Source organism: Lethenteron reissneri, chromosome 51 (genome assembly GCF_015708825.2).
Source record: "Lethenteron reissneri isolate LAM-NWPU_2019-01 chromosome 51, ASM1570882v1, whole genome shotgun sequence".
In the NCBI taxonomy this organism is placed as follows: domain Eukaryota; kingdom Metazoa; phylum Chordata; class Hyperoartia; order Petromyzontiformes; family Petromyzontidae; genus Lethenteron; species Lethenteron reissneri.
The window spans coordinates 12,765,225-12,776,184 of NC_083829.1; the positions used below are offsets into that span (position 1 = coordinate 12,765,225).

Below are 10,960 nucleotides of genomic sequence, written 5' to 3' on the forward strand. Positions count from 1 at the left end.
TGTGTTTTTACTGAGATAAATATTTGCGCGCGGTGAGCCACTTCGTTGAGCGATAATTATTCGTGGCCAGGTCGCTTCTGAAAAATAAGCTAAAAAGTTCAGTTGGCTTCACTTGGTAAGATAAAAAAAAAATTAACCCGTAAAAACAAAGTTTTTCACTATAAATCCTTTATATGCGTGGCGGCTAGAGTCCTCTCGTCCTCTGGCTTGAGATGGCTGCCACCTATGGGTCAGATGAATGCCTGCCACCATTAAGCAATTGGTAATTAAATATAATTTATTTTTTCCTAAAAAGTCTAAAATTTTGGAATTTTTTTTTCACGAAAATAAATTGTCACGCACAACGAGTCTGTGTGAAAAATGTCAGCTCGATTGGATCACGGGAAGTGGGTTTAAAAACGACCGAAAGATTTGCACGGTCGTAAGCAAGCAAGCAAGCAAGCGCGCGAGTGAACTTAATATAAAGGATTTAAAAAGTGGTGTTCATTTGTGTTATTCCTTCACATAACGTCCTGGTCACAAAAGCAAAGTTTGTGGGTAATAACAGCCATTTTCTATACTTTTGAGGCATACGCAATTAGAAATAACACTTACTACCCAGGAACAAAAATCGTGTTACATAGTGTAATCATTATTGCAATTACATGATAGTGTATGCAGTATGTAATCAAAAATATAATAATAGGGTGACTAGTAGGTGACTAACTCCGCTGTTGAATTAATATTCGCCCTTTGGAAACACATTGTCCTGCGGAGGGAGCTGGTAGGAATGTTGGGTTGCTCGGTCAATGGCCTGCAGGGTCAACGGCGGCGTGGTGTATTCCGCAAATATGTCCGACTGTGAGGGCGGGCACAAGCCGGCGTGAGTAGGTTAAACGTTGAGTTTTAAAAGGGCACCACGGGGTGACCAGCCCCTCCCTCCCTACCCAGCTCCACCCTCCCCACTCAGCCCCTCCCCACCCTCTCCACCCAGCCCCTCCCCACCCTCTCCCCACCCAGCCCCTCCCCACCCTCCCCTCCCCACCCAGCCCCTCCCTTCCCACCCAGCCCCTCCCTCCCCAGCCCCTCCCCACCCAGCCCCTCCCCACCCTCCCCTCTCCACCCAGCCCCACCCTCCCCACCCAGCCCCTCCCCACCCTCCCCTCCCCATCCTCCCCTCCCCACCCAGCCCCTCCCTCCCCACCCAGCCCCTCCCTGCACGACGGACACAATAATCCCCTGTGGGCTGGTGTGACCAGGAGGTTCCTCCCAGTATCACATGGAGCCGTGAAACCCCCAAGAATCTAAGCGCTCGTGGTTCCACCGCGATTGTCCAATCAGAGGGCGAGCTTCCAAATCGAACGTTGTGACCTCACCGCCGCATTCCCGTCGGTGACGCGTCATTGCGAGCGGTGCTCGCGATTGGTCGAGGCGCGCTCGCGCGACGCCTGCGGGGCACCAGCCAATCGCGTACGCGCACCTCCTCCCCTCCCCACCTGAGCGTGGTAGGGGGGGGGGGTTCGGGGCACCAGCCAATCGCGTACACGTACCGTCCCCCCTCCCCACCTTAGCGTGACCAGGGGGAGGGGCCTGTGGGAAATTAGCCAATCGCGTGCACGTACCGTCCCCCCTCCCCACCTTAGCGTGACCAGAGGGCGGGGCCTGTGGGGCATCAGCCAATCGCGTGCACGTACCGTCCCCCCTCCCCACCTTAGCGTGACCAGGGGGCGGGGCCTGTGGGGAATCAGCCAATCGCGTGCACGCACCTTCTCCCTGACACACCCTCCCTTGGGAGAATGACGTCACAAAACGTGGCGTCGTGGTAGCCATGCTGGGTAGGGAGAGTTACAATCTGACCATGGTTGATGAGTCCGAGTGTTCAAAAACCCATTCGGAGTTTTTGAACGCGTTGCACAACGCTGCTCGCAATTAAGCAGTCCCAGAAAGCCAAGTGGGTGATGAAGATGTGTTAAAAATATTACGTTGAAGATTTGTACGGAATGACATAACGTTACTGTGCTTGTAAAATTGGGTGAAAAAAATTACGTTATTACACTAACGTTGGCGGTTGCGCACGAATAAAATCAATTAAAAAAAGAGCAACAACGCCATTCCTCGAAAACACTCCCGTAATATAACGGGAGTCATATTTATTCACATATAAAATACTCGCGCCAACACTCGTTAGCACGGTGCCGTCCCGTGCCAAGATGGCCGACCGCCGGCTTCAACTTCCAATCTCCGCGGCGGTTTAAAAAGGGCGGGAAACGCCGCCAACCGCCACAGCAGCGCGGGACGACGACGACGACGAACGAACGAACAACAACAACCAACTCGACCATGGCCGTTCCCTCAGCCCCCCGTCACCCGTACTGGCCCCGCGACCTCGTCATCCCGGGCTACGTGGCGAACGACACCGCCACCAGCACGGTGCTGGCGTTTCTGTTCGTCACCTCAGGTGTCCTGGTGGCGGCGACATGGCTGTACGCGGGGTCTTCGCGCCATCGGCTCTCGTCGATGCGACGCCTCGTCTGCTGCTGGTTCGCCGTGTGCGCCTTCATCCACGGCGTGATCGAGGGCTGGTTCTCGCTCTTCCACCGGGACATCGCGGGGGACCAGGCGTTCCTCTCGCAGCTCTGTGAGGCCACCCCCGGGGACGATGCTTAGGAAGCCTCGTGTTTGTTGTTGTTTTGTTGTTGTCGTTGTTGTTGTTGTTGCACTTAGTCTTGGTAAGGAGGGGAGGCTGTCATGCGAATGTGGAATCTGAGTCACTCGTGAGGTAAACGGTGGTGCAGTCAGCTGTGATGTGACAAGGACGCTCCTCTCGCAGCTCTGTGAGGCCACCCCCGGGGAGATGCTTACGAAGCCTCGTGTTTGTTGTTGTTGTTTTGTTGTTGTCGTTTTGTTGTTGTTGCACTTAGTCTCGGGAGGTAGTGGGGGGCTGTCATGCGAATGTGGAATCTGAGTCATTCGTGAGGTAAACGGTGGTGCAGTCAGCTGTGATGTGACAAGGACGCTCCTCTCGCAGCTCTGTGAGGCCACCCCCGGGGAGATGCTTACGAAGCCTCGTGTTTGTTGTTGTTGTTTTGTTGTTGTCGTTGTTGTTGTTGTTGCACTTAGTCTCGGTAAGGTAGTGGGGGGCTGTCATGCGAATGTGGAATCTGAGTCACTCGTGAGGTAAACGGTGGTGCAGTCAGCTGTGATGTGACAAGGACGCTCCTCTCGCAGCTCTGTGAGGCCACCCCCGGGGGAGATGCTTAGGAAGCCTCGTGTTTGTTGTTGTTTTGTTGTTGTTTTGTTGTTGTTGTTGCACTTAGTCTCGGTAAGGTAGTGGGGGGCTGTCATGCGAATGTGGAATCTGAGTCACTCGTGAGGTAAACGGTGGTGCAGTCAGCTGTGATGTGACAAGGACGTTACTCTCGCAGCTCTGTGAGGCCACCTCCGGGGGAGATGCTTAGGAAGCCTCGTGTTTGTTGTTGTTTTGTTGTTGTTGTTGCACTTAGTCTCGGTAAGGTAGTGGGGGCTGTCATGCGAATGTGGAATCTGAGTCACTCGTGAGGTAAACGGTGGTGCGGTCAGCTGTGATGTGACAAGGGCGCTCCTCTCGCAGCTCTGTGAGTGGCCGTGTCAGAATCACAACATTTAAAAAAAATCGTACCGAAGGAATCCACTGAGCTATAAAGCTCTTTGTGCCGGTGTTGTTACCTAGTTGTCCGCCGCACTTAGTCTCGGCGGGGGGCTGCCACGTGATTGTGGAATCTCAATTCATCGCCGAGGTAAAAACATTGGTCGACATGGTCGCGTGGATGGACTCGAGGCGTCTCGGCCAGGGAATGTGGAATTCCCAGTCGTTGGGAATGAGATAATAGATTCACTCACTGGCTGCTGGAACTCCATCTCCGCCCCCCACCCCCAGCCGCATATGTTGTCATCTCCCTCCTGTAGGACTCTGCAATCTTTGGAACCTTCTTGCCTCGTTGACAAAAGTCACTCTCGTCAGATCTTGGTGGACAGTGGTCGTCGTGAGTGACAGCGCCAGGTTATCACAGTCCGGCTGGAGTGGATGTGATAATTGGTTTTTTACCCTTTTATATGGCAACAAAACTGACACCTTTTTTACGAGGAGTCATGTTTGCATAGACCACAATACCTGCAGTCATAATGCAAACAAAAAACTCAACTCTGATAATGTATGCACTGTCCTTGAAGTTGATTGGTCCACACCCGAGACAGCTTTCCTTAGAGCCTAGTCTCACATGGTGTCGGACCAGATGACGCCAAAAGGTGCACAACTCAAAAGACAATGCACCATCAGAGTATGAGAGCTCGGGGTAAGCATTTACACCATTGGTACCTCATTTGCCAGTAAAAATATGATAATTGGTTTTTTACCCTTTTATCTGGCAACAAAACTGACACCTTTTTTTACGAGGAGTCATGTTAATTAAGGTGTCAGTTTTGTTGCCAGATAAAAGGGTAAAAAAACAATTATCATATTTTTTACTGGCAAATGAGGTACCAAGAGTGGATATGTTGTTAAGGTGTTCAAACACCAAATAGAAAGCATTTGCAAGGAATCGCGTCTTGCGTGCTTGTGGTGAACGGGCGAACGAACATGCTCCGATAATATAAAATACGCATTGCCTTTGAAGCTGACTGGCCACGTGGATTGTGGACCGACCAAAGGGGGTTTTACGTGGTATATAAACCCATTAATAATAGCTCGGTGGTGAGCCATGCCCAGCTACAGGTTGGCAAAGACCAATCCAGTCAGGACATCAGCGTGAAGGCAACAGCATAGACACGACTGTCATCTCTGGCAGTTGCAGGAAGAGAATCGTATTTTACCCAAGGTTAAATTTCGATTTAAAGCTTTCGTGACTGCAGGGATTTATCTTCTTGGTTCTTTCGGTAAAGTCACGTAGATTGGAAATAATAAAATAATAAAAAAACAATAAAATAATTCTCGCGACGTTTCGGCCACAACGCAAGCAACCGTCCTCAGGTGAAGAACAGGTCTGTCTTGCGTTGTGGCCGAATCGTCGGAATTATTTTATTATGTAAAATTTATTATTATTTTATTATTTCCAATCTACGTGACTTTACCGAAAGAACCAAGAAGATTACCCATGGTTATTCAGTTTTTTATCACAATATTTACACTGGAGGAATCCGATGAGCTAGAAAGCTCTTTTTCACAGATGTCCAGGAGCGTCGTTGTGCGTGAAAATTGCGCCACACAATCGCTGAGGTCCCTCGGACAAGCTGGAGGGGAGCAGCCAGGCTGCGGGCCATTGTCAACAATTGCCCGAGCTCTGCCATCCTCTATACATTCACATGTTTTCAGCCGATTAACGAGTATTTGCATATGTGGGAGGAAACTGGAGCACCTGGAGAAAATATATGAGTGCGATGGGGCAACGCTCTATCCCATACAGAAGGGACGGATGATATATATTCATCTGAACTTTGCGGTACCGCCTTCTGCTTGCGAGCCAGGGTATGGTGGCTCTCCAACGCACACGGGAAAGAAGTATCGCAACATCTTATTAATTTTGATGTTTTACCTACGTGACTTTACCGAAAAAACCTAAGAATATGAATCCTTGCAGTCACGAAAGCTTCAAATCTAGAAACATCTGTGTGTGATCCGCCAACCGTCATTACACTAATAAGATACGATGCTAGGTTTATTTTTTTACATGATTCTTTCAACATTTCAGCCAGGGAAGATAAAACGAGTCTTATCTCAAAATGAGTTATCTCAAAAGTGACCCAACCTTCAATGTTTTATCTTTGCCCTGTGACTGACCTAGTCCACAATGCAAAGCTCAGGGTGTCTGATTAACCCTCTGTTTGTGCTGAGAGACGGCCTTCGGGTTGCTGGGAGTTCAGAGCATTGAAATGGCACCGCTGAGAGCCTGGGTTTAAGTCCAAGTTTCAACCACCTGCGATTAAAACAAACTGCTTCTCTAGTGTAGAGGGGTGATGGTATTGGCCCGGTCACCAATAATTGCACGTTAAAAGTACATGACAGTAACTTTGGCCTTGCATTTGATTTGGCTAAATTCTAACACTGCCATGTGATGAACATAACTCAAGTCTGTGGACTTGAGATGACTTTAAGGGGTCTCAGGTAGCTCTGAAATATACGGTTCTGCAACATGAAGGGTTTGTGTGTTTCACTAGTGTCAGTGTCTGACTTTGCCTGTGTGTGTGTCTGTGTGCGTATGTGCATGTCTGTATATTTCACTGTTTCGCATTGTGTGTCTGTGCAAGCCTGGGTGTGTCTCTGTCTTACTGTGTGTCCATGTGTCTCTGTGTGTCTGTACATGCCTGTGTGTTTCGGTCTTATTGTGTATCTTTTTTGACGTGTCTCTGGGTCTCTGCAGTGTGTATCTGCGTCTCACTGTGTGTCTCTGCGCTGTTGTTATTTTCCCAGGGAAGGAATATTCAAAGGGAGACAGCAGATACATAACGTGAGTACAACAGGACGGATTCATCGTCCACTCCTCTGGAACACCACCACCAGCTTGAGAAAAGTTTGAACCAAAATTCGGTTTGCCAGGGGAGGTGGCCAGGTAGCTTCGGGGTGGCCAGAGCGATTAGCCGGTAGCACGAAGACCCCTGGGCCTCAATCCGGGTTTCAGCCGCGTGTGATGGGCGCTACAGTGTCAAGATGTTAACTACACTCGCCTGGTATATAGGAGGTCGTGGGTTCAATCCCGACCATGAAGCCTGCTGTATATTTGGAGTTTGTGTGTTCTCCCTGTGGTCGTGTGGATTTTTCTCCGGGTCCTCCGGTTTTTCCCTCCACATCTAGAAACGTCCATTGATTTGAGTATTTGGCTGCTATAAATTGTCTCTGCGCAATAATTTGGCGAAATTCAGGCACAGCAGTGCAACCCTTTATGCTACGGAATGGCCCGCAAAAGTGGATTTCATAGAGCTCTGCCTCAGAGGTCTTCAAGTGACCTCTGGTGGACGCAGTAGCAGGGTGCAGTAATTACCCACACGCTCCACATCAGAGAGGAATGTCCGTTGCACGACAAAAGTCAAGCCGATATTTTTCTCAGAGCTAGAAATATAATGGGATGGGTTTTTTTTTATTGGTGAGTGGGCTGAGACCATTCCCTACACGTTGAGACGAGGTTTAATCACAGGCGGCTGGAACTCTGATTCGCACCCAGGATATCAGCAGCGTCGGCTCAACGTTCCGACTTCAGCGCCACCCAGCCACTCTTGTGAAACTCACGTCTGCAAGTTGCAGGGTGGGTCCTATTCGCCCCTGAATCTCGGAACGTGCGAGCGACTCAGCACTAATTTTACTTAGAGGGGCATAGCGCCATTGTTTTTAAAGATATTGTACTCACCGTAGAGAACCGTAGTGACACGACCGCACGCTACGATAGCTGGCGGCAAACTGCGCCACGCGCCCCTCGCCGCATGGCCTTGTGGGGAGCCTCAGTACGCCTTCCGATCTAAAGACGTACAATTACATTATTTTACATGTACGTCATCAAAATGGGAAAGATTAATAGGCGCATCCCACTAACCGCCGGGTGAACCTGCGTTTGTCTTGTTTGCAGCTCGGATAACTTCACCGTGTGCATGGAGAGCATCACGGCGCTGGCGTGGGGCCCGCTCAGCGCCTTCACCGTGATGGCGTTCGTGCACAACCGGCCCGAGAGATTTGTGCTGCAGCTCGTGGTGTCGCTCGGTGAGCTCACCTTGGCCGGCTCGCTTCAAGTGGGGGTGGTGGGGGGGGGTCGAGAGAGGAGGGGGAGGAAGTTGAGGAAGGAGATGGGGAGGGAGGGAGCGACGGATGGGGAGGGAGTGGAAGGGGAGGGAGAAGGGACGTCGGTGACTTTAAGGGAGAGAGGGAAGCGAGGGAGGCAGAGGAGGGGGGAAATGAGGTAGGGAAGGAGAGAAAGGAGGAGGAGGAAGGTTGGGAGTCAAGGAGAGATGGTACTCGCAGTGACAGACGCACATCATAATGGACCGTGTCAAAGAGGTAGGCCTAAAACGGTCATGGGCCATGTGTAATGAAGTCGCATGAAACGAAATTACCGGACACAGGTCCCCCCGCCCCTACTGCCCTGTTCTATCACTGTTATCTTCACGCTCTGCCCTTTGCCGCCGCCGCGTCACTGCTGCGTTGTTGACGACGTCACCGTCTCGCCTGTGGCCCCCAGGGCAGCTGTACGGCGACGTGCTGTACTTCTGCACGGAGTTTCGCAGCGGCTTCCAGCATAGCGAGCCGGGCCACCCGCTCTACTTCTGGTTCTACTTCGTCTTCATGAACGCGCTGTGGATCGTGCTACCGCTCGTGCTCATCGTGGACGCCTGGAGCCAGCTGTGCAGCGTGCAGACCCGCGCCGATTTCGCCGGTCCCTCGGCTGGGGCTGGCGCCACCGGCAAACTCAAGCGCAAGTGACAGTGGGAGGAGGAGGTGGCAGCCAAATGGTGAATCCAGCAAAGAGGAGGAGGAGGGCGGGGGGTGATGGAGGTGATGGTGAAGGTAGTGCTGGTGGAGGAAGAGGGAGCGGTGTAAGAGGTGATGGAGCAGGAAGATTGAATGAGAAAATGGAGGTGAATGGGGTAGATGAGATGGAGATAAAGATGGTAGGAGAGATTCAAGAGATGATCGGTAACAGATCCGGCAGAATATAAAGAGGTGGGAGAGATAGTATAAGAGGTGGGGGAAGGAAGAGGCTGGTGTAGGTGGCAGATGAGAGGGGTTGGAGGGAGATAGTTGATCATGAGGAGGTGAATGAGATGGTGAATAAAATTAACCCGTAAAAACAAAGTTTTTCACTATAAATCCTTTATATGCGTGGCGGCCAGAGTCCTCTCGTCCTCTGGCTTGAGATGGCTGCCACCTATGGGTCAGATGATTGCCTGCCACCATTAAGCAATTGGTAATTAAATATCATTTTTTTCCCCCTAAAAAGTGTAAAATTTTGGAAACTTTTCTTTCAGGAAAATTAATTGTCACGCACAACGAGTCTGTGTGGAAAATGTCAGCTCGATCGGATCACGGGAAGTGGGTTAAAAAACGACGAAAGATTTGCACGGTCGTAAGCGCGCAAGCAAGCAAGCAAGTGAACTTAATATAAAGGATTTAAAAAGGCGTTGGAAGATAAAAGTAGTGGATGGCGAGGTGAAGAAGGTAGCCCACAGCACCGCCTGCCCTCGGATGAAGAGTGCTGCTGTTGCATCTAAACGCTGCGATGAAGTGGACGGTGGCCCATAATGGCCGGGGCCATTGGCTCTGTGCCCTCGTCACTGCAGTCGTAGTTTTTAAAACTCAAGCCGGGTTTCTCTCTCATGGTCTCCATTCAGTGGCGTTGACATGGCCAGAGCCACTGAATGGATACCACTAAGATCCTGGGACCACATCGTCGAGTTATCCGAGCTTTCTTCCCCTTGTTCTCGCGAGGGATTTGTCCAGGTACTGGCATCGCCGCAGATTACCCCGCGCAGCCGTAGCTGTGCTCGTTTTGAATCGCAGTGTTAGTTTAGTCAGTGTGTTTTGTCTTTTTCGTCTCAGTCTGGTCAACAACAGTTTGTGGAATTTGTCAAGTTTTAGTCTGGATTTCCTGTGGTCATTAAAATACAAAAATGCTGAAATGAAATGCACAGACTGACCTGACATAAATTCCGAGGGTTGTCCGACTGGACGAGACTAAAACGCTGACTAATTTAACACTAAAACTTAAGTATTTCTGGTGGATTTATAATAGTTTTGTGGTGACCAGTGGGTATGAAGTAATTTTAACACTCGGGTTTTTTGTTGTTGTAAAATGTACTAAAATCATGCTGCTCCTAAATTTTTATATCGAATCTGTGTGATCGAATAACGTTTGTAATGTCTTATTTGTAAGTCGCACTGCTGTGCGACGCACTGATTTCAAAAGGGATTAAAAAAACCCTTGGTGGAGATCGTTTTTTCGTCGCGTGCAACACTTTGGTGAGAGACTGGCGAGCGGATGTGGACGAGCGTCTGTATTACTGCGGCGCGACAATTGGCGCGCTGTTGCGACTACATTGTTGGTCGAAGCCCAACTGGTGTGTGTTTGTGAACATTAGTGGTTTCTGTGCGTCTGTGTGTGAACTAAGTTTGTCTGTGTGTGTGGGGAGCGGCAGCGTTGTGGTTAGCGCACTGCGCAACGAACCCCGCGACCCGAGTTGGATTTCCGCACATGGCTGACACCAGCTACGATTATTGGAACCGGTCCTGGGCCTCTCCTAGGTCCACTCAGCCTCCAATAAATACCTGATGGGATGTGTAAATATCGCTGCTCAAGAGACAAAGGCGGCCGGGTGTGGTGCTGGCCACCCACCCCCTCCCCTTCATATGTGCTCGCTAACAGCACTTCCCATAAAAGTCTGTCTTGAGGCTATACGGGGAATCTATGCCTCGTGTGCGGTGAGCGGCAGTGTCGTGGTTAGCGCACTGCGGTACGAACCCGGCGACACAAGTGCAACGTGGTTTTCATTTTTTGTCAATCGGCGGGTTTCGTGTGGGAAATTCCCTGTGTGTGCCCAGCGTGTAAGGGGATCGAGCGTTGTGCCCGTATCGCGCCCACCACGGCCAGTCCACACTCCGCTCCCGACCTCATCCCTCGCTCGTGACCTTTGTCTTGAACCCGCGACCGCTCGTCGCCACCACCACCATCCTGCAACTGGCGCGTCCCGTCAGCACCGCCTCGACCCCTCTGCCCCGTCTCACTTGGCCTCATTTGACTCAGAAATGCCTCAACCGAGAAAGCCACTTTACTCCAATTAGATTCATTAAAGAAACCGCCCATCTCGCTAAACCACACGCACACACACTTGCCCACTCATCAATTGGACTAATTGGGGTAGTAACGCCACTGACGTGTGCGTGGCGTCACCCCGCACGTGGCGCAGTGCGGAATTAAAATCGTGAGACGGCTTTTGGCCAGTGGCGAGTGTGGCGTTATGGTCTGCAGCG

At 50.8% G+C, this 10,960-nt stretch overlaps 1 protein-coding gene across 1 annotated transcript; it reads left to right on the forward strand.

The window, feature by feature from the left end:
- The first annotated feature begins 2,247 nt into the window (after positions 1-2,247).
- LOC133355590 (3-beta-hydroxysteroid-Delta(8),Delta(7)-isomerase-like) lies at positions 2,248-9,929 on the forward strand. Its single transcript, XM_061572938.1, has 4 exons — positions 2,248-2,617; positions 6,422-6,458; positions 7,569-7,699; positions 8,175-9,929. Exons 1-4 carry the CDS (start codon positions 2,320-2,322, stop codon positions 8,414-8,416), a joined length of 708 nt encoding a protein of 235 aa, XP_061428922.1. The 5' UTR covers positions 2,248-2,319; the 3' UTR covers positions 8,417-9,929.
- Positions 9,930-10,960: the final 1,031 nt, after the last annotated feature.